This window comes from Lycium barbarum, chromosome 2 (assembly GCF_019175385.1).
Source record: "Lycium barbarum isolate Lr01 chromosome 2, ASM1917538v2, whole genome shotgun sequence".
NCBI classification, from domain to species: domain Eukaryota; kingdom Viridiplantae; phylum Streptophyta; class Magnoliopsida; order Solanales; family Solanaceae; genus Lycium; species Lycium barbarum.
The window spans coordinates 144,578,240-144,601,980 of NC_083338.1; the positions used below are offsets into that span (position 1 = coordinate 144,578,240).

The 23,741-nt window shown below is 33.5% G+C and overlaps 2 protein-coding genes across 2 annotated transcripts; both read right to left on the bottom strand.

Moving 5' to 3' along the window:
- Positions 1-8,956: 8,956 nt before the first annotated feature.
- Positions 8,957-11,393, bottom strand: LOC132627806 (cytochrome P450 81Q32-like). Its single transcript, XM_060343383.1, has 2 exons — positions 10,406-11,393; positions 8,957-9,771 (listed from the first exon to the last, which is right to left on the bottom strand). Exons 1-2 carry the CDS (start codon positions 11,330-11,332, stop codon positions 9,142-9,144), a joined length of 1,557 nt encoding a protein of 518 aa, XP_060199366.1. The 5' UTR covers positions 11,333-11,393; the 3' UTR covers positions 8,957-9,141.
- A 1,020-nt stretch (positions 11,394-12,413) lies between these two features.
- Positions 12,414-16,555, bottom strand: LOC132627808 (cytochrome P450 81Q32-like). The gene is made up of 3 exons (XM_060343384.1): positions 15,856-16,555; positions 14,593-14,935; positions 12,414-13,348 (listed from the first exon to the last, which is right to left on the bottom strand). The coding sequence occupies exons 1-3, from the start codon at positions 16,428-16,430 to the stop codon at positions 12,728-12,730; spliced, it is 1,539 nt and encodes a 512-aa protein (XP_060199367.1). The 5' UTR covers positions 16,431-16,555; the 3' UTR covers positions 12,414-12,727.
- Positions 16,556-23,741: the final 7,186 nt, after the last annotated feature.

Genomic DNA, 23,741 nt, shown 5'->3' on the forward strand with positions numbered 1-23,741 from the left:
GGATCATTAAAAAGAAATGATGAAGATGTTCAGTATTGTAGTATTATGCCTGATAATTATCTAGTTTTATTAGCTTGTTGTATTAAGATCTGTGCATCTTAGACAAGAATAATACTATTAAATCTTGGTTAATTAGACAAGAAGTCTCTGCTGGCTAGGTATTTGTTTAATCCCTATAATGTAGGTTAGTTGTAGAAAATTATTAATTATAGAAAAGTTATCCTTGTAAACCAACAAGAAGGAATTAGATACTAACAAAGTAAACATCCCATAAAGAGGACCTTTGGATGATTGATGACGAATGGCAAGACGCAATTTCTGGCTGTACTCTAATTTAGGTTCATTTGTCCAGGTTAGACAACATAGGATTTTTGGAGCAATGGCCTTTACTTGCCATTTTTTTGCGCGGATTGCCCTTCTTTTGGAGTGGTCTCTAAATTTTGCCCCTCATATTTGTGGTCTTTAAATTATGCCCCTCATATTGTTGGTCTTTAATTTTTGCCCTTTGCGTTGCAACCCTGGGCGTTCACGCAGAAATCATAAGGTTCTGGGTTCGAACCCCCGCTCAAGCATAAATTAAAAAAAAAACTTGCAAGGCAAGATTTGGGTCGCGTGTATGCCGGACCCAGCATACATTTGTTAAGGAATTACCAAAGTTATGCCGGACCCGGCATACTCTGCCTTATGGGCAGACTTGGCATAAGTATGCCGGGTCCAACATAACTTTGGTAATTCCTTAACAAGTTTATGCCGGGTCCGGCATAACTTTGGTAATTCCTTAACAAGTTTATGCTGGGTCAGCCGTATTTATGGACAAACTTTTAATGGGACCAGACCAGTAAATCATAACAAACCAATAAAGAATGTGGATGTTTTGTTCTACCTAAATGTATCTTAATGCATATTCAGGTCTTAAAATGTTGCAAATGTATCTCAGTCTGTTAGTATTTGCACTTACCAAGTTGTGCAAATTGACACATCCTATGATGCACCAGTAGATAAAATATAAAAACAATATCAACCTTTTATGAGCATGCTTTGTTTCTGCCAATGTATGATCTGTTTCTTTCCCAGCGTCACTGCCTGGCTGATGTTAAGTTCAATTTGGTTGCCAATATGCGGAGTTTGAACAAACCAAATTTGGCTTATAAAACAAAGTCTATGTCTTAAGGAAAAATTATGTCTTATGGGGCATACTTTTAGTTATGCCTTAATTAAAAGTCTGTCCCATAAGGCATAACTAGGAAAAAACTTTTAGTTAAGGCTTAACTAAAAGTTTGCCCATAAGTATGCCGGATCCGGCATAAACTTGTGAAGGAATTATCAAAGTTATGCCGGATCCGGCATGCTTATGCTAAGTCTGCCCATAAGGCATAAGTATGCCGGGTCCGGCATAACTTTGGTAATTCCTTAACAAGTGTATGCCGGTGGGGGCATAGCGAAATTTAAACTCTGCCTTGTGATTTTTTTTAAAAGTTTTGACTGAGTGGGGGTTCGAACTTGGAACCCATGGGTTTTAGCCGAAGGGCAAAATTTAAAGATTTCAAATATGAGGGGCAAAATTTAAAGACCACCCCAAAAGAAGGCGCAGAATTGCCCTTTACTTGCCTCTAATCTTTTCTTTCTTAAGGTTAGTTTACGGACAGCTTGAAGTGCACAAATACCCGATTTTGGGACACTATTTAAGCTGTAGTTGAAGTTCAAATTTTTTGCCAGTTTAGCCACTTTGGGATCAGCTTAATACATACGGGACTGAAGTTGCAAAAATATGTGTTTGAAGTTGCAACAAATGTAAGTTTTGTTAGTATGACCGAATTTCAACCATATATGACCAAGGTGTTCAAGTATATTTGCACTTCAAGGGTGGATATAGAAAATTATAGTACTATTATGTAGGACAAAAATTGCTTGTTACACGTATATACTAAATTTTGAACACCCTTAACAAATCGTGACTACTACCTTTCATCAACACATGTGATGGAAAGAAATCACCTAAGTTTTTTTTCTCTCGCTTCTGTTATCTTGATTTCAACGTTGTAATGTCATATGCTAAGCTTACGTTTTCTTCTTTAAACGTTCATTGTTTGTTTGTGTACTGTTACTGGTTGATAGGAACCTAATCCATTTAATATGAGACTGCAGAAATCTAGTACAGTTGAAAAACAAACGCACTTGGCCTTTTCCTGTATTATTATTATTATTATTTTATATTTCTCCTTTTGTTCCATTTTTTCCACTTTCTTTATTTAATCTATTTGATAGAAGCATCTTACGTGGTTGAAAAAGTCCTAAATAGATTTAATTTGAGATAACATGGTAGGGACCCCTAACATCACCGGTGATAAATGTCAATTTGTCATATGCATGCATAGCAGTTAAAAAGAAAGTAAACTTGTTTTGGTGATAAATGTCAATTTGTCATATGCATGCATAGCAGTAAAAAAGAAAGTAACTTGTTTTTTCTTTTTTCTCGCCCACCCGCCCCTTTTTTTTATTAAGATTATAATCCTCAAATTATATCTGATTCATGTGATCATGTCAAATAAAGAGAAGGCAAAAAGGGCTACTAAATTAAATTAATAGGAGAAGTATAAGGAGCTAAGTATTGAGTTTTATGGGAAAACGATCTCTTACTTCATAGAGTATGTTACTCGTAAGTTTACATCTCTTTTGTTTATTATATTCAACAACCTCTCCAACTATAGCAAAGACTCGTATTTTCAGTCATTCCTCCACAATATTTTACGGGGTGTTTACGCTGTATGGTCGTTGCCTAAAATTATAGCCGGCAAATATATATTTTTTGTATATTATAAAAGAGGATTTGAAGCTTGGATTATTTTCTAGAGTTCATTCTTAATCTTACCCTTTTCCTTTCTTGATTTCTATGTTCTTTTGGGTGAATATTTGATTATTATTATGGTTGACTTATCTTGTTTCTCGGGTTATGAGATCTGGACACGATGATTGCTAGAATTTTTATATTTTCTTAATGAGTTAGATTTATTGTATTGAGTTATTCAGAGGCGGTTTGGATGAGCTTAAAAAAGCAGCTTATAAGCTGCTTTAGATAAGTTAAGCCAAACGGGCTCAATTATTTTTTTGGGCTTATTTTAAGCACAAAATGACTTTAAGCTGGCCAACCAAACACTAAAAAAAAATTAAAAATAACTTATAAGCTGTTTTCAGCAACTTATAAGTCAATCCAAACGGGCTCTTAATTAATCTTGAGCTTAATGGTTTGATTACTTTATCAACAGTAACTACTATGTATGAATCTTGATTCAAGCTTGAAGGAGATTGCAATAAAATTGAATACGACTAGTTCATAAACCTAGGCATCAGGGGCGTGTTATGCAAATAGGATAGAAATAGGTACTTATTCGTCTTGGTTAGTCAATAAAAGGAATTCGCTAAGGCGTTGTTGTGACTATAATTAATCTAGAAGGTTAGTGGTCCAGATAATTAATTTATTTAAGTGAATAGAAGACTTTAACAGGATTGTCATGTGAACATCATCAATCTAGAACCATTCAGCCATCATAATTGTTAAGCTTCCAAGCATGCATTTATTTGTTTCATTAATTACTGTAATTTCTTAGAATTTAAACCGACCAATCAAGTTAATGTCGAGAAAAAAGTATATTTCTTGATTAGATCTTATTTATAGTTCCTACTCCCTCCGTCCCGTAATAAGTATTACCTTAGCCAAATTTTTTTTGTCCCATAATAAGTGTTATCTTAGAAAATCAAGACATAAATTGCTTAGTTTTTTTCAATTCTACCCTTTGATAATAAAGTAACATCTAAATGATGATTTAAAAAGCCACATAGTAATTTGGTATGGTTGAATTTCCAATGTCAAAAGGTTTACTTCTTGTGCATGCTCTAATCAAAATGTTAAAGTAATTTGTTTTTATTATATATGGGTAATTTGGTAAATTTCACATTGCATTATTGATTTATTAATATATGTGTTTTTGTCTAAGGTGACACTTATTATGGGACGGAGGGAGTAATATTCTACTCACTGGATCAGTCAATGTTAATCTTGTTCAATCACCGGGTGCGGAAGAGGGCAACATACCATGGGCTACAATTTTTTATTATTCAAAAGATCAATCTACCAATAGAAATCACGCAAGAAAGTTATTCTTCGTTGTACACATGAAGTTACTTTTCTTTGTTTTGAAAACTTACTTTAATTTTGTTATTTCAATCACAAAGTCCCTCAATACACTCAAGTGATATCTTCGATCATTTAACTAACGGGGCAATATTTTCCCGTTGCTAAAATCACTAATCTCACTTTAATAATTAAAAAGCTACGTATTTGACTGATGAATCTCAAACTAAAATACTCGACATGCTAGAGTTTTGACAGGGAAAAGAGAGGGGGTGGAGGACGAGAAGGGATACGATGAACAAATTTAATGTTTGTGAATGTTACTGTTAATTTTTGGAGGAAACAGACTATTATATTGAATAAAATATTTTAGAGGTCATACGTTCGAACACAGAATGAACGTAGATTATAGCAACAATCTTTGATAATGAAGAAATAGTTCATAACAAGATTGTGAAAGGATTAATTAATAATGTTTTCTTAAATCTGGGACATCGTTCAAACTCATTCCATCAATCGCACCTCATAGGATTAAACAATCCTTATTTTTCTAAATTTAAAAAATTAGCTGGTCGGTTTTTGATTACGGGCTCATTTGTCAAATGTCTGCTTTTTTAAAATTAAAGTGAAGCGGTGATTTGGAAACAATTAAATATTGTCACGTTAGCTAAGAGACCGGAAATATCATCTGAGTATGGTGAGTGACTTTGTATATGAAATGGCAAAAATAAAGTGACTTTTTTGCTATAACATTAAAGAAAAATAACTTTATATATGAAATGATAAAAACATAATACTAATTTTTTATTAAAAAATAAAGAAAAATGATTGTCTTGCCCATTTTTAGTTAGTTGAGTTACCTTACCAGTAATCAACTGTACCATCATTGGATTGGATGATTTTTTTTTTTCCTTTATTTGAATTTTTTGAAGATAGAGTTGTGTTTGGTTATAATTTTTGCAAAAAATATCTATTTTTGCAAAAAATATCTATTTTTGAATGTACAAAAATTAGAAAAAAAAAAAGTAAAAACATAATTTTAGGCGTTTTTCAAATTTCAAATATAACTTCAAAGCCAAAAGGAGATTTTTAAATAAAGTGAAAAAAATCTGAAAAAAATGAATAATTCTCATGGCCAAACGGATCCCAATATTTCCATTTTGATATTTTGTGGAAATGATGCTGATGTACATCGGATTCGTCAACCGAACAATTGTTGTCAATAAACATCCTTATTATTTTTTCCTAGGACTGTTTAGCAAAAGAGCCATTGTCGACTCGTATCCGCCACGTGGAATTTAGGGGTTCCACAGTTCTAACACTGTACATGTAAGTTTTTTTTTTTTTTTTTAAATTTATAAGTGGTAGATTTTGGATCTTCATGTATTTACTTTTTTATATTTTTGAACACATTAGTGAAAACCGTGGCTCCCAACTGGCCTATGTAGAGGTGTTCTAAGCGTCTGCCAAATAGCATATCAAATTGGTAAAATTGCTTATTGATGAGCAATTCTTTATCTACTGTTTACGTTCTTACCATCATATATATAATATTAATACTTGTGATGACTCGATCAAGGCTAAAGCTACTAGGTTCCGTTGAATACCTATCATGAAAGCTACCTCCGCCCCTGCTTACACTATATTGACCCGTGAACAAACTGGAAATAGGATTATAATACAAGCTTACGTACTGACTAGCTTCGTTGCTGCTCTTACCACATAAATAAATAAGAGCTTGTGGTGTTTGATGATATCAAGAACGAAGAAAAGCACTAGAAAATAGAGATAAAGACTGTCCATGGATCATTAATCAGCAATACTGTAGTATAATGTCTGATGATTGAACTACGCTAGCTTGAATTAAGATCCTTGCAGCTTAGACTGGGATATATTTATATCTACTTATGTTAATTTATTAAAGCAACAAGTCTTTTTAGGCCAGGTAGCTGATTAATCCATAATCAGTTTGGTTAATTGTCAAAACTTAATTTTTAAAAGTTGTCCTTCTGAACTTAACAAGAAGGAATTTAATTAAATACTAACACAGTGAACCTCCCCGAAATAGGGCCGCCCTTGAACCGGTTGTGTCAGTATTATTTAATTTATGACACAGGGCAAGACGCAAGGCCGTTTGGATCTTCTGGAGCAATGGCATTTTCTTGCTCCTACATCTTGATTTAGACGTTGTATATATATTATGGTATATGATACTCCTACATCTTACCTTTTCTCTCTTTAAGCCTTTATTGTTTGTTCGTGCATTGTCACTGCTGGCTGATAGCAACGTAATCCATTTAATATGAGACAGCAGAAATCAAGGTCTGCTCGAAAAACTGGTTCCACTTGGCTTTTCCTGTACTATTATTTATCTTATTTCTCCTTCTCTTCCTTTTTTCTTTACCAAATTCATATAGTAAAGGAAAGTATTTTATTATAGAAATACTCTAAATAGGCTTAGCGTGAGATAACATGGAAGGGACCATCACATTAAGGACTTTCTGCTAATTACTTAACTCTTATTCGCTTAAGAAGAAACTTACGAGAGAAATACGTGTAGCCAGAGACGCGAATGCAAAATAACCATTTGATTTATACTATGCCAGTGCAATCGTGCTAGCTCCGAATACAACCAGTGTATATAAACAAATGTACAAATAACATATCACTCTCTTAATTTAAAGGGATAAGGATTAGGAAGGAACTTTCACATGAAAGATCACTTTGGCTAATCTTCTTGAACTCTTTTTTGGTTTTATTATTGCCTGACCAGTCAGAGTACTTGGCAGAAGAATGCAAATCAAATTTGAGAAAGAAGAGGCATAATAGTTGGTCGAGGACAAAAATCAAACGTATGATTATCTTATATTCATCTGTAATCACACAACTTAGTGGTCAAGAAGTCACAATTCGAACTGTGAAGTCAACAGTTTGGTTCTAAATGGGTTCTAAGTGACTTTTATACACTTGGACCTCCCTGCTATTCTATTATCATGTGAAAGAGTTCTGGTATTTTCCCTCTGCGATGAATTATAAATTGCTGCGGCCATTTGGTCAACGTTGCATATGCGCCTCCTAACATAATCAGTGATAGTATTAAATTCAAGAATTCTCTTCTGATAATGGGTTCTTGATGTTAAAGATGCTTTATTATCCATAGTCTGACTCTGATATTAGTAGGAGTTCATTTTCCTTCTCCTTTTTGGTTGTCTTTGGTGTACAATATTTTACACAGAACCGATCGGAGGCTATAGGTAGTGATCTGGGAACTGAATCTACTTCACAAAGAAGTTTCATAATAATTGGACTCAAAGAACTCTTAGCCTTGAGGGGAAGAAAATCTTGAGGAATTATTAGTTCATATCCCCAATTGACAAGGCAATATGTGGCGTCACATAAAGTGGCAGGTATGTTTCTTTATTATCGCTGCTTTGTGCAGGTACAATTTTTGTAGGTATACATTATTTTGTGCACGTAAATCTCGCGACCATCTAGGACTGTTTCTCGTTCTTGCCATTATATTTCCTCACAACTCACCTCAACGAACGAATAAACAAGTCAGAATCTAAAATGGTTATTTGTTTCGAAATAATGAGGTGCTATTATAGCCACATCAGGCTCTGTGGAAAGTTTTACCCAATTAGTAGAGATGGCAAATGAAAGGCATGCTGGAAATGGGCTAGGGGGAAGGTTTTGTAGTTTGTGAAGAAAATGATGGCTGATAATATAGAGAACAAAGGTTTACCCTGTGCGCACCCGAAGGGTAGCGGCTGCGGGTTCTCATGTCATCAAAAAAACAAAAATATAGAGAACAAAGAACAGAACTGGGGAATACAGATAAGACTGTCCATGGATTGTTAACAAAGAAAAGATGATGATAATCAATATTCTATTACTATATCTGGTATTATCTAGTCTTAGCAATGCTGGATTAAATTAATGTCCTTGTAGCTTAGATAAGAATATATATTATCTACTCATCTAAGAATATCTATTATCTACTTGTGTTATGACTGTTATCTGAATTAAGCAAGTCTTTGCTGGCCAGGTGTATTTAGTTAATCCATAACCTTTTTTGGTTAGTTAGAAAATGATTCTTTTAGAATTTATCCATGTGAAAAAACAAGAACGAATGCTACTCCTAACAATGTAAACCTCCCAGAAAGCAAGGTCAGAATTAAAACAAACTATCGTTTCAAGAGCAAGTCAGAAACCATAAACTTCAAATCTTGGTTCCACTTGTGGCAAGAGAGCCCTTGAATGATTGAACCGCTGATTGATGACGAAAGGCAAGACGCAAGACCATTTGTTTTTTGGAGCAATGGTATCTTCTTGCTTGTACATCTTGATTCTATATATATATATGTGTGTGTGTGTGTTTGTGTGTGTATGTACATGATACAGCTTACTTGTTTCTTTCTGTACTTTTAATGGTTGAAGGAACCATTCCTCTTGGCTTTTCCTGTATTATTTATTTTATTTATTTCTCCCTTGCTTCCTTTTCTTTCCTTTTCCTTAACCTGATTCATTTAGAGGAAAGTAATTTACTTAATAGAAAAACTGTAAACAGATTTAGGGTGAGATAACATGGCATTGACCATCACATTAACGAATACTCATGCCAATTATTGATCTCTTTTTCGCTTTAGAAGTTTATTTAACAAGAGAGAGAAGTATATCCCCATGTGCAAATGCCTGCTATGAAGGAAAGGCCAAACAGCCAAAGCACCATTTGATTTATACTTTGTCAGTACAAATGTGCTAGCTGTGAGCACAAGAAGTACTTATAAACAAATGTGAAAAACAACCTATCACTTTCCGTTAATCTAGGGGGATGAAAATTAGGAAAAAAACTCCTTAAACTGTACAGCAGATAGATCTTTAGTAAATACATTATATGAGAAACACAAAGGACGACTCCAACCAGCCATTTGATTTTCACTGACCATGTCGATCCATTTAAACAAAAATGAAAGTACTAGAAGTTCATACTTTCTACAGAAGGGTGCAAATCAAGTTTGAGAAAGAAGAGGCACAATTGTTGGTCGAGGACGAAAATTAGCCACCAAAGGTCTAGCTTTAGGTGCAGTGAAACCACCCGATTCGCTCATGTCTTCTTTCTCATCACCAATTCTTTCCCATTCAAAGCACTGAATAAGTGATCCCAGTGCCAACGCGATCATACGCATGGCTAAGTTTTCACCAGGACATCCCCTTCTCCCTGACCCAAAAGGCAAGCACTTGAACTGATTCCCATTGTCTTTTCCCATCTCCATATGTTCAAATCTTTCTGGCCTAAATACTTCTGGATCACCCCAAATCTTTTCGTTGTTCTGTATCGCCCACACATTCACTAGTAACATTGTATCTCGCGGAACATGAAAACCTCCGATCGTGCAATCTTTGGATGATTCGTGTGGCAGAAGCAATGGGACCGCTGGGTGCATCCTTAGTGTCTCCATGATGGTTGACTTGAGGTAATGTAGCTGAGAGATATCCGATTCATCGATCAAATGTTGTTGTCCAACAACGTTGTTAATTTCAGCCCTTGCCTTTTTTAGGATTTCTGGGTTGTTTAGGAAATGTGCCATTGTCCACTCCATTGTATCTGCTGAGGTGTTACTTGCAGCTGTTAAAAGTGTCTGCCAAATAGCATATCAAGTTAATTATAATCCATCCCGAAGCAGTAGCTTTCACCAAGGGGATTCAAATATAAAAAGGTAAACATAAGAATAAGTCAAGGGGAATCAACATCATCGATATAAAAAAAAAAAAAAACTGACTTTTGTATATATAGAGCCTGTTTGGATGGGTTTAAAAAAAGCAGCTTATAAGCTGTTTTAGATAAGCTAAGCCAAACAGGCCCAATTATTTTTTTGGGTTTATTTTAAGCACAAAATGGCTTATAAGCTGGTCAGCCAAACACTCAAAAAGCTGAAACAACAACTTATAACCCAATCAAAACGGGTTCATAGTACTCTGTGTTCCAAGTAACTTTTTTTTTTGTATATAATAAATGTTGAATCCCCTTATTTAGCCTTGCCTGGTCGTATACTAAGTGAGATATTTATAGCCACATAAATATCTATGATTTATTTTAGACCACAAGTTGCAAGAGTCTTCTTTTAATTCTTAAACGTCATGCCTAGTCAAACACCATCATGTAAATTTGGATTGAGTGAGTATAATTCTTGGCGAAGGGGGTTTGGATTGCACCCCTAAATCCGCCACTGTTTGGCAGTGATGAATATATTTGTATACACTGTGAATTCTTACCATCATAAGGCCCCTGATCATTTCATCTGTATAGTACTCAGGATCTGTTTCTTGTAGTGATAGCAAGATCTCTATCATGGTTCTCTCTCTGTTTTCTTTATTTGCCTCGATCTTATTAGACCTCATCTGTCGAAATCCTTCTATCCAATTTTGCACGAAAACGTCCCTTTTCCTCTGCGCATTTTCGCACATCTTTTCAATCCCCTCCAACGAAAACCAACGAAAGAATGGCAAGAACTCCTGTTTGCTTGACTTTGCAAGTACTTTCACTAGCTCTCCGACAATCTCCTGAAACGTTGTTGCTTCCTCGGAGTCCACAACTCTTTCTCCGCAAAATCTTTTACCAGCAAGCATCCTCGTAATGGAATTGAACGTTACCTCAAACAACATGCTCCTCATATCCACCTTCTGATATGAATCATTGTTCTTGCACTTCTGAATTAGATGTTGGATCATCAGATGAACTTCATCAGTTCTAAAAACGGATAAAGTTTGCACGCGATATGATGATAAGAGTTGAGTAGAAGCTATACGTCTAAGGTTTCGCCAATGGTCACCGTAGGATGACCAGGCAAGGCTAGTGTAGTTTTGACCAAAGTGTTTTCCAGCAATAAGCCGAGGACGATTTGCAAAAATAATGTCATTTTTGGATAGACATTCTTCGGCTGCTGATGGAGAAGCAACGATAAGGACTTTTCGGGAGCCAAACTGGAGAAAGAGTACTGGACCGTGTTTTTTCGAGAGCTTTGAGAGATTCTTGTGCATGGGATTTTTCAGTAAGTAAAGATGACCAATTATTGGAAGATTTGGAAATGGACATGGTGGAAGTTTTTGGAGCTTGTGAAGGACATGTTGAGTTAAGATATACAGTGCTAGAAACATAGGAATAGCTAAGTAAATGGAAGAGAATTCCATTGAGATATTCATCTGGATGGGTGGCTACAAATGATTTTGAGATATTCTTCTGGATAGCTACAATTGATTTAATTAAGCTAGACTTGTCTAATATATAGGAAATGGTTTCTTATTGGACATGCTATTTGCTGGTCTTTTGTGTAGAATATGTCCTTTAAGTTTATACTTTTGGTTTCCATTTATATTTAACAAACTCTGGTTATTAGATTTAATTAAAAATGTTAAAAAAAATTATTTAATTGGAACTAATTTGGAGGTGCAATTTTTGTAGTTTATGCTATTTTTTATATTTGGTATAATTTTTTGTTGCAAGTTTAGAACTTGACAGGACTTTCAAGATGTTTCTGTTAAATTCTTCTTTTCCACAATTTCCCACTAACTCTAATAGTTGGAGTTTGTTAACTATTTGATGCAAACAAAAAATGCTCACTCCACTAACTCCGGTTAAATTCTGTTTTTCCACATTTCCCACTAACGCCCAAATTGATCTGTGTTAACAAGGAAATGAGATCATTATACTAGCTTAATAAACTATGTTCATTATGGCTCACAGCACACAAAGAGGTTTCTTTACTTTGTAGCTTTAGCTTTCTTGTGCTTGTCAATACTCCTTCCGTCTATTTTTACTTATCCTCTATATTAAAAATTGATGTCCATTTTTACTTGTTCAGTTTGAAAAATCAATAGATAATTTATCATTTCATATACTTGTTTTACCCTTACTATAAATTATTGGGTTGGAAACTTCAATGAATTGTTAGTGGTTGCACAACTTTTAAAGTATGTTTGATTGATTTCAATCATTAAATAACTTAGTAAGTAATAGTTAGGGTTGATATAGTAAAGTTGTCATTCTATTTATGACTTCTTAAGAGGTGTGTTCAGCCAAATACAGAACAAGTAAAAAATGGACAAAGGGAGTGAAAAATTGAAAACAGAAACTTGTAAAATTTTCTTCGTAAGCTACGCCAATGAGGGAACTGGTCAGGGCAAAACATCAGAAATTAGCCCCTCTATTGATAAGGTTGTTTCTTTTTCTTTGTCCAGTTTATAAGGTTGTTGAAGCGCAACAAAGAGCGTTAACACAAGAGTCTTTTCCAAGGAATTTTACTGCACACTATCGGAATGGGTGATAATCATGGAGTACATAAATTACACCCTCCAACTTTACTTTAAGAATCAAACTTCCCGTCCAATTATGAGCAATAAACGTTATCACTCTCCTATCATAGTATTGTCATCTAGTAAATGGAAATAGCCAAATAGGCCCTTTTTTCTTTGCCAGTTTCAATATACTAAGCAAAGAATACATTGAGGCATAAGATATTTCAAAACTGGTACGTTAATATAGAGTGACCAATATGAATAATACTCTAGTTTGAACATGTGGTTCAAGACCAATTGTGTTCAAATCTGAGAGAGAAGATTAGCCATTATGGGTCGTGGCTTACACTTAGCCAACAAGGGTTGAGCTTTAGGCAAGGTGAGTCCAGTTCCTTCAGTCATATCAACCAATTCATTGCCAATTCTTTGCCAATCAAAGCACTGAATAATGCATCCCAATGACAAAGCAACCATTCTAACAGCCAATCCTTCACCAGGACAACTCCTTCTTCCAGAACCAAAAGGCATCAATTTGTACCCATCTCTAACACCTTCTAGTCCTTCAAATCTTTCTGGTTTAAACTTTCTTGGTTCATCCCAAAGCTTAGGATCATTGTGAATAGCCCACAAATTCACAAGCAACATTGTGCCTCCAGGTACACGGTAGCCTCCCACGGTAGTCTCCTCGGACGACTCGTGAGGGACTAACAGAGGTCCTGGAGGGTACATTCTGAACGTCTCGTTTATTATACAACGTAAGTAAGGTAGGTTGTTGATGTCTGACTCGTCAACTAAACGTTCATGTCCTATGCGTTCGTCAATTTCAGCTTGTGCCTTCTTCAGAGTTTCAGGGTGGTTTAACATTAGAGATAAAGCCCACTCCATTGTCCCAACTGAAGTATCAGTCCCTGCTGCTAATAGAACCTACAAACATTAAAAGTGTTTCAGTTTTATGCACTGAGGTGTGAAAAATATTTACACAAAGTTTAGCAATATATTTTAGTTCTGAATGTATAACTAACTCGAATGTTTTTTTATTTTGTTACTCAATTTTAGAAAAATAAATAAATAAAAAGAGAGGCGAAGTGCTCAAGAATCAGATCGAACGCTTTCGAGTTATTGACTTGTCCAACCCTACAGATTGCAGTATTCATGAGTCGCTAGTTCAACTATCTCTCAAGGATAGAGTCGAGAAATATCAAGCATTGCCCCCTCCTTGGTTTCTAGAAAGAACTTAATCCAACTTTTGAATGTCAAATCCAAACAAAATTTTGATAAGATTTTCATACAATAAATGGGGAACAATTGTTTTTGACCCTACAGATGTTTAATTCAAACTGATACAATTAAATGCAGCCTTGTCGTTTCAACGATATTACCTACTAAAACATCCCAATAAGTAAGAAAGCGAATAGAGAATAAATATTTGAAGCGGTGGGCAGTACACTAGCTCAGGACCACCTAATAGTAACGTGGAGATAAAAAATAAACAAGTGCCATATTTTAGTGGCGTCATTTGCGTTTCATCTATATCAATTTAGGTTGAGTAATTGAATCAATTACAGCAGGAAAAGTTGTCTTAGACTTGCTGTAACTTGTAACCCTCTAAGAAAAGGAAATTTCTAAGAGAATATTTGACCACTGTCATCTAATAGGCTATTAATCATAGATTTGCTGCACCAAATCCTTGCTTTCTAAAGTGGGATTACAGTTATTTTCGCCACAAAACTTGTAACTAAAGTAAATTTAATCCGTAAGTTGAAGGTTCTTTTGTTTTACTTTTCATGTAACTAATTTTACTTATTCTGACCGTTACTCTTAAGTATAGGATTCTCCTTTAAAAAACCTAATACGGAGTAATAGTATCATTGTATAGAAAGTTAAATTCTCTCTCTAACTATTTTCTTTTCCTTTTTTAAGTGAATAGTTTGGATAGTAGTAGCCTGGTTGGTCTTTCCTCCATGGGATTCTCCAAATTAGCATTCAACTTTGTACTAAACTTGTTGACCAAACCATGAATTAAATGTAGCATATTAATCCGTTTTCATTTCATAAATCACATCTATAGAAGGCAAAAAAAAAAAAAAAATTATACTTAACAAATTAAGTGCAGAGATTAAAATTAAATCAAAATTCAGGATTAATGCAAAATTGAAGTAGTAACTTACAAGCATAAGGCTTCTGATGATTTCATCCTTGTAATATTCTGGTTCCTTTTCTTGCAGTGTTAACAATACTTCAATCAATGATTTCTTATTCCTTTCAATCTCTGAATCAGTAACAGTCCCTTCTTTCTTCATTCTCTTTCTGCAATTTTTTATCATATCCTGCATAAACTCATCTCTGTTCTGTTGCAACACAACTAAACTCTTCTCCAATTTCCTCACCAATAACTTCAACGCTGGCAGAAAATCACCGACATTCGTCGCGCCACCAATCCTGAAAGTCTCCTGCACCATTTCCCTGAATCTCGTAGCTTCTTCGATGTCCTCCACATTTTCTCCGTAATACCTGCTCAAAACATAATTAAATAAATAAAGTGTGTTTTCTGTAGCAGGTTAAATTTTATAAGCTAGTAAGGGTAACCACACGTTTTAGCGCACATATCTTAAGTTTAAGTCTCATCATCACTCATTACTAGTGATGAAATCAAAAACTGAATCAAATTTTGATTCATTTTTTATAACTAAGCTAGAAGCTTCCTTTATGTCAAGCATATTCAAAATTTAAATATAAAAAGAAAAATTGGTTTTATCTTATTTGTATGAGATTCAATTGAACTTCCTTCATTATTGGTTGATTTGCCCCTTCCCATGGACGGATTTATAAGGCAATTTATGGTACCCGTGAAGTCTCTCCGCCAAATTATATTTTATTTATATATTTTTTAGAATTTATTTAATATTATCTGCTGGAAGTGCTGGAATCATGCTTCAAAAAGGCTAAACGATATATTTACCTAAAGGGGTCGTTTGGTTGGTTAGTTGATGCTACGTTTTTTTACCTGAAGGAGCAAGGATAAATTCTCACTTATACTTTTCTTTTTTCTCCTTTAGTGGTGCACCATGTTATAAAATTCTAGATCTGCCTCAGTCCCTTCCCATTATGATTTATGTGCTTGGCACGTGAAAAATAATCAAGACACACGGAAATAAGTACACCTAAGGGGTCGTTTTGTGCATGCTAAATTTTTGTATCGTATTTGATAGGAGGATAAATTTATATTTCCTACCAAACAAGGTACAAAATGAAGCATAATTCCAAGGATGAATATCTCACCTTATACCATTTATCTCGGAATTATTTTATACTATTCTTTAGATGAAATAAAATAATCCAAAAGGTAGGATAAATTAGTTCCGGATAATCCCGGTATAATTTTGACTACCTACCAAACGGCCATTAAGTAAATAAAAATGTGCTAAGCATACCTTTTTCCAGCAATTGTCCTCATCATGACATTAAGCATCAACTCAAAGAACATAGTCTTCATATCCACAGATTTCTCAGCCATGGCAGAAGAATTAAGCCTCTTTACCATAGACTTCACTTCATCAACACGAATTCCATGAAACATTTGAAGACGATGAGTGGAAAACATCTCAACTGAAGTGATCCTCCTGAGATTTCTCCAATGATCTCCATAAGAACTCCAAGCCATCGAAGTAAAATTATATCCTAAATGTTTCCCTGCCATTAAATGAGGACGATTCGCGAAAATAATATCGTTCTTGGTAAAACACTCTTCTGATGCAGAAGGTGAAGAAACCAAAAGGACTTTACGAGAACCGAATTGAAGGAGAAGAACAGGGCCATGTTGATTGGAGATTTTGGCTAAGGTACGTTGAAGAGGTTTCTTGAAGAGATAAAGATGGCCAATAAAAGGAAAAACAAGAAATGGAGCTGGTGGATGATTTTTGAATTTGCGTATGAAATGTTTGGTGATAATGTATAAAGCTAGTAGAAGAGGAGCGTATAAGATTGGAGAGAACATATGGTGATCCATTGGAATTGTAATTTTTCGGGGTAAAGGGGAAAGTGTATGTGTTTTAATTTGTGGTGGTTGGCATATTCTGTTTATATTGTGATTTAAATGGAAGACTTGTCGGGGGCGTCAATGTCGTCGACAATGGGGTCGTTTCTTTTTACCAATGTCTTGGACTTTTCTTTGGGTTCTAGAAATTTAAATTATGAAGCGTACTATATGGTGCACAATACTGATTTTTCTTCTTCAGGTACTTTTTTGTTTTATATTCGGTCTCTGGCTCAGACTAAATCGAATTCACAACGCGAGGCTTATTAAAAAGCGAGTCGTTCGTACTAGTAATGTCTTTATTTCTAGGGCTCGAACATGAAACTCTAATTAAAAATGAAGTGGTCATATTCATCTCATCATAACTTTGTGTGTTACAATTTTTTACTTTTTAATTCTTAAATTTTTGCTCCTAATATTTTAAAGCAAAGAGTGTTAGCCCGTCTAGTTCAGTTTTAGGAATTAATAAACAGTGGCATAATTTTATTTTATTTTTCATTTTTTGTTTGTGATGCTGGATGATTAACAGTCTTTGTGACTACTCGCCAACCGATTGTTTAGGCTCATCTCCGATTGCGCTATTGAGAGGAAGTAACGCCTCAAGGAAACTTTAGTAGTAATAAATTTTGTCAACTAATCATCTTTAATTGAGGGATTGATATAAATATTTTGGTGGTCCTTTATTATTTTACGACAACTTTTATAATTATTTCTCATTGCATTCAGTTTTGTTAGTCCTCCGGTGGGAATGTTTGGTACAAATCTCTTTTTGACCTCTACTTTTGTGGAACATTTCAGGTGCCATCAGCAGCGAAATCAAAAATATTCCTCTCTCGGACCTAATTTATCTAACGTTGTTTGGCTGGCCACGGGAAAAAGAAATAAGGATTTTTTAATTTTGTGACCTAAAATAAGTCTTAAATATATGTATGAATATAAATCATCTCAGTATGAGTAAAATTAGAATCCTCAAAGTTAAATTGTGTCTAATACATAAAGGATGATATTCTTTTATTTTTATTTTTAAAGTGTGTCATATAACTTCGGACGGAGGGAATAGAAATTTGTTTTATGTCAAAATAAATTCAACCATTTATATTTATGCTAAAGAATTCTAAAAAAAAAAAAAAAAAAAAAAAAAGCGTGTCATATAACTTCAGACGGAGGGAATAGAAATTTGTTTTATGTCAAAATAAATTCAACCATTTATATTTATGCTAAAGAATTCATTTTTATCTTATTTGTACTATGTAATTTTAAGTAAAGAAGATCCAATCAAACTGTTTTTTTATTTAGGTTGCTCTATCTCTGGGCCTGGGTGCCATCTAGGATGTCAAATAGACGGGTTAAAATAGATTGAGTTAATAAATGGGCGTTTATTGATCCATCCAAAGTTACTTGAGTTCAAATAAGTTGAGCTAAGATGAGCTAAAAGCGGGTTATAAAAAATGTCTTGCTGATAATAATTTGATAAGATTTCTCAAGGTCAATTTAGACTACATATCAGCCCCATTTTTTATGAGTTGAAATGAGCTTGATTGAAACTTACTGGGCTAATAAATAATTGGGTCAATAACCAACCAAAATTTAAATATATTTGGACAAGTAATATTTTTATAGACTAATTTTGACATCCCTAATGCCATCATCCAACTTCTGCAATAACACTGTAAAAGTCTGTAAGTTAGCACTTCCTTTCAAGCCGGTACTGGAATCCTTTGTTATGAACAATACGTAATTATTATAACACTGTAAGTTAGTACGTTATTTGCTCAATAATTATAGTAATTGAACAATACATTGTTTGCTAGACTGTCACTATTTTGTTTTTCTTTTCAACTACAAGGTCAAATCGACTATTTTTTTTTATATTTCTTTTACGATTTGAAACCTCAACTCTTTGATTTTAAAGAAGAATAGTCAATATTTAAAAACTGCATAAGATAGGGGTGTTTATGATACAGCCTCTTGTATCTCAAAAAAATGTTCTACAAAATGATTAGACACCATGTATAAAAACTTTTCTCCTTTTCACACTAACTCATCAGAATACACAAGAAATTTTAGGCATACATTATTTTTACTACTATTAATAAGGGGCTAGAAGCAGACTGCTATTCAACATGTCTGCTTCAGCCTCAAGGGTATTTTGGGTATTCTGAATTGTTGGTGCTTTAAAGATACTGTACTAGATTGCCTTGTACATGTACTTTTGCACTCTTGGACAAAAATCCCAGTCCATGTTTGATTTATTACTAGTGTTTGCCAAAAGCTGTACCTTAGCTTTTTGGTATGCGTGGGTTTCATTAGCTTTTCATATTTGAGACTTTCTCTCCATTTGCTGGAGTTATCGTTTAAGCGGGCGTTTGGTCATAAAAATTATTCACTTTTTTTTGGAATTTTTTTTTACTTTTTTTACTTTTGGCGTTTGGTCATAAAAATTATTCACTTTTTTCTGGAGTTGTATTCCGGAATACTAAAAATAAGAAAAACTTGTTTTTCAAAAAATTTCAACTTTTTTCACTTTTTTACATTACATTTCACCAAAAACTACAATTTTAAAAACTATGGCCAAACACAACTCCAACTTCAAAAATTCCAAAAAAAGTGAAAAAGTTTTTGGTATTTACAGCCACTTTCAGTAATATTGTCTTGATTGATTGAATTTTTAGAATTAAAAAAATATGTAAATTGTTATCAAATTTCATCTTAAATTTTGCAAAGTACCTCTATATCAATTATGTCTTGGGAGTTTTAGATCAATAACAATAAAATTAATTATATTTAGATTTCAGTATTATCCTTAAAATTGCCAAAAATATTAATATAGTAAAAATATGTTTTTGAAATGATAACAAAATTAATTTTGAATAATATTATATGTAGGAGAACCTATAACTTGTAAACATTAGCTAAAAGATTTAAAAATCACACTGAGATTTTATCAAATTTTATGATTCTATAATATTAAATATAGCTTATTTTATTGTTATCAATCCAAGATTCATTAAAAAATTAACCATCAAATTTAATACTTTTATCTGTGTTTGGGCCCGTGTAGAGCGCGGGGTTTTATTTCCAGTGATTACATGTCTCGCTAGAAGTTTCCATTTCTTTCTTTCTTCTTCTTCTTCTTCTTTTCTTTTTTTCTTTTTTTCTTTTGAAGAATTGCATTACACCAAAGTCTCCTACGATTTGACTGGAGTGTTTCGCACATAATAATAATAATAATTTAAATAAACATTCTAGAATTAAGGATGGTATAATTAAATCTGAAAAGTAAGTAGCAGTTGTTAAAGAGGTGCACCAAATAAGTTCTGGAGTATTAAAATAGATGAGAAAGAGGGATTTCTTTTTTTCAGAAAAAACTGCTTGCTGTCTAGATAAAGTTTAAAAGTAAGCTGACTTTACTATTTAGTAGTTGAAATTACAACAATGCCCTTGGTCGTCTACAGTCATGTCGATGAAGAAGTGAGGAAACTCACTCTTCTGAATAGTTAGAATATATATATATATTAATATATATATATATATATATATATGTTCAAACACTAACGTCAAATAAGGCTGCGACGATAAAAAAAACTTTGGCAGTGGCAGACTTTAGTGCACACAAAGTACAAATTATATATGAAAAGATATTCCTTCTGTTCATTTTTATCTGTCATGCTTCGTTCTCGAGAGTTAAGTTGACTAATATTTGAAGGTTAATTAAAATTTCAATGTTCGAAAAGTATATCAAAAAATACAATAAATTATAATTTTTTTCATATTAATATGATGAAAAGATATATTTTAATATATTATTCAAAATTTATGTAGTTTGACTCTTGAAAAATGAAACATGACAAGTAAAAATAAATGGATAGAGTAATAAAGGTTTAACATCTAATGAATTTAATGGTGAGAACATAAAGGTCGAATAGAGTGAATTTATATTTTGAATTCGCCTAGAAATTTGGGGTAATCCCAAACTTAAGGGTTCTATCCAAGGTAATCTTTTTTGTGTAAAAACATGGAAATTGGCATCAGTAATGAGCCCAAAACAGAAGAATTATGCAACTTCAGAGTCAATAGATTAATCTCTACGCTTCATTTTATTTTCTCCTTGCGTTAAAGTGACTCAAAAATTCTTTCCACTTTCCTTTTCTGAAGAATTATGCAACTTCAGAGTCAATAGATTAATCTCTACGCTTCATTTTATTTTCTCCTTGCGTTAAAGTGACCCAAAAATTCTTTCCACTTTCCTTTTCTTTTTCTTCTATTGCTTCTTTTCTAGAAGGATGACATGTTGAAAAGTTGTCACATGAAAGTGGTTCTGTCATGTTCGACGAACCTTCCTCACGAAATTCTTTTATGTTTTAGTTGTGCATTAATACATCTTACATGTCATTTTATTAGAAATTTTATGTACAACTACATGTTGTTGCTGGTCTAACTTAACCTGATAACATAAAAAGATTATAAGAGTGTTCAAAAGTTAACTCTTTTCTTAATTAGGTGTGTAAGTGTGTTCAGGAGGCCAACTCTAATTTACGTTCTTTTGCTTATTATTGGAGAAGCTATTAATGTCCTCTAGAGTTCAAAAAATCTTGGCATTCAGTTACAATCTTGGTCAATAATTTCAAAGAGGTGCATGATCTTTTTACGTTTCTGAGAGGTGAATTGGGATGAAAAAGATTATATTATCAATCATTTATTTAGAGAGCCAGGAATTTTATCGTACGAAGTAGGGTTGTACAAAGGAAACCGATAAATCGCACCAAACCGAACTAAATCGGAAAAAAAAAAACCGATTAGTGATTTGGTGTTGAAAAAAAAAAGAGTTAATTACGTTGTATATCAATTAGAGTAACAATGCTACCAATATTGACCCATATTTGTAAATCTTACAAAAAATTACCCATATTTGCTCTTCTCTCCCTCGCATTCTCTCTCTCTCTCTGCTCGCGTTTCCTTGCTCTGTGTTCTCTTCTCTGCTGCTCTTCTTCCCTCTCACGCAACAGGTTTGCCACAACAAAACCTCTCATCCCTTTCAATTTTTTTATTCAAATAAGTGTATATTTTCAATTTCCATTTATACAACTCTGATTTGGTGCCCTCCAGTAGCAGTCGATGATGCTTTTTCTTCTTAGTTAAAAGCTAAAATTATTTGTTAAATGCCCGGCTGGAAGTTTGGCACGGTCCTCGACGAGCTGTGGACACATTCCATTAATTTCTAACACAATTTTTGCATGTAATTAGTTATATTTGGTCAATTCAGAAAAAAGACTTAGCCTGTTTGGATGGACTTATGCCTATAAGCTGCAAACAGCTTATAAGCTAAAAAAAAATAAGTTGGGGTAGTCTAACTTTTTTTTTTTTTTTGGCTTATAAGTTATTTTCAGCTTATAAGCTGCTTTAGATAAGCTAAGTCAAATGGGCCCAATTATTTTTTTTGAGCTTATTTTAACCACAAAATGACTTTAAGTTGGTCAGCCAAACACTCAAAAAAGCTGAAAACGGCTTATAAGCCAATCCAAACAGGCTCTTATTAGTTATTACTACTTCAGAGACGATTATGGTGGAGGAGATGAAGTTATCAGCGGTGGGGAAGTCGCCGGAGGTGGAGAAACTGGTAGGTGTAGGGGCATGCAGTGAGTGTATAATAGTGTATATGGGTGTATACACCCCTCTTATACACTATTATACACCTATATACATAATCTATCTGTCTTGTATACTTATGTATATAGGTGTATAACTATGTATAAGTCTCATTCAAAATCAGTCCAGATCTATGTTTATACTCACTTATACAATATTGTATAAATATGTATATGTGCGTATTTTCTTGTATAATACCGTTTAATTAAATTTTTTAGTGTATATACTTATATATAGGTGGTTTTTGTCGGAATATTCCCTCTCTCAAATCTGGTGGTGGTGTTGGAGTTCGTCGGAAAACGGAACTCCGACAATGGTTGGTGACTGCTATTGTTGCCGCTGGTGGTGTTGGAGTTATTTTTTGTATAATAGTGTATACTATTGTATAATAGTAGTATATGGGTGTATACCCACCTCTTATACACTATTATACATTTTTATACACCTATATACATACTGTATATGTCCTGTATAAAAGTGCAATTCTTATTCAAAACCATCCAGATCTATAAAAATGTAGAGAATATACTTGTACAATATTGTATGAATGTGTATAAATGCGTATTTTCGGGTATAATATTGTATAAGTATATTTTTTAGTGTATATACCTACACATATACAATATTGTATAATTGTGTATAAGTGCGTATTTTTGTGTATAATATTGTATAAGTATATTTTATAGTGTATATACCTACACATTATAGAATATTGTATAAATGTGTAAGTGTGTATATTCGTGTATAATTATGTTTTTTAGTGTATATACTTACACATTATACACATTCAAACACCTATAAACATAGTGTACTTGTCTTTTGTATATAAGTGTATGACACTGTATAAAGGTGCAGGTTGTGATCTTGGATAGAAAGCTACAAAAATATTAGATATGTTTTTTTCTCATATGATTTTAAATTTCTTTTATTGAATACTTAATCTTAGTAGACTCAGTTCTTGAGTCTCATCTTGATTGATTTTTGCCCTATCGTGCTATATAAATTATACTTTTTGTCTTTGCTTAACATCATTTTACACTACCGTAAAATAGTGGGATCAATCTTTATTCTTGTCGTCTTTCATGTTTTCTTGATTCATCACCTTTTAAAAAGTAAAAATATCTAGAGAGTTTTTGCCAAAGTCCAATAGAAGTATGCATGATATCGTGTCTTTAACTTTTACTAGTGACTGTGACATGATGTTGTTCTTTTAATTAAAAAAAAATGAAAATTAACCGAACCGTACCGATACCGAAGAGAAACCGAGATGATGGGACGGTTCCGAAAAGTCTAATTTTGGTTCTACAAAATGAAAAAACCAAAAAATTTGTATGGTATAAATTTTATAAAATAACCGCCCGAGCCGTATCATTAACACTCGCAGCTAAAACTACCTCAATGCACATTTAAAAGACTATTATAGACCAACGTCTTACATAAGTGCTACTTCTTGCAATTTTCTCAAAGCTAAATAATGAACTATGCCTCTTCCAAAATAACTGAAGCCGAGCTTTTGGCTAAACAGGGTTCATTTATGTAATTGAAGTTACCTCCTTCATTATTTTTACTTTCTCCATGAAATGCAGGATAATTTCTTCACCTGTAGACGCAAGGTATATGAATCTTGAAAGGTTCTTT

Excerpts from the sequence above, each read along its gene's own strand:
- LOC132627806 (XM_060343383.1), bottom strand. The coding sequence starts at position 11,332 with ATGAATATCTCAATGGAATTCTCTTCCATTTACTTAGCTATTCCTATG. Across the intron at positions 9,772-10,405 it reads TGATCAGGGGCCTTATGATG|ACACTTTTAACAGCTGCAAG; the intron begins GTAAGAATTCAC and ends GCTATTTGGCAG.
- LOC132627808 (XM_060343384.1), bottom strand. The coding sequence starts at position 16,430 with ATGGATCACCATATGTTCTCTCCAATCTTATACGCTCCTCTTCTACTA. Across the intron at positions 14,936-15,855 it reads AGGACAATTGCTGGAAAAAG|GTATTACGGAGAAAATGTGG; the intron begins GTATGCTTAGCA and ends TGTTTTGAGCAG. Across the intron at positions 13,349-14,592 it reads TCATCAGAAGCCTTATGCTT|GTTCTATTAGCAGCAGGGAC; the intron begins GTAAGTTACTAC and ends TAATGTTTGTAG.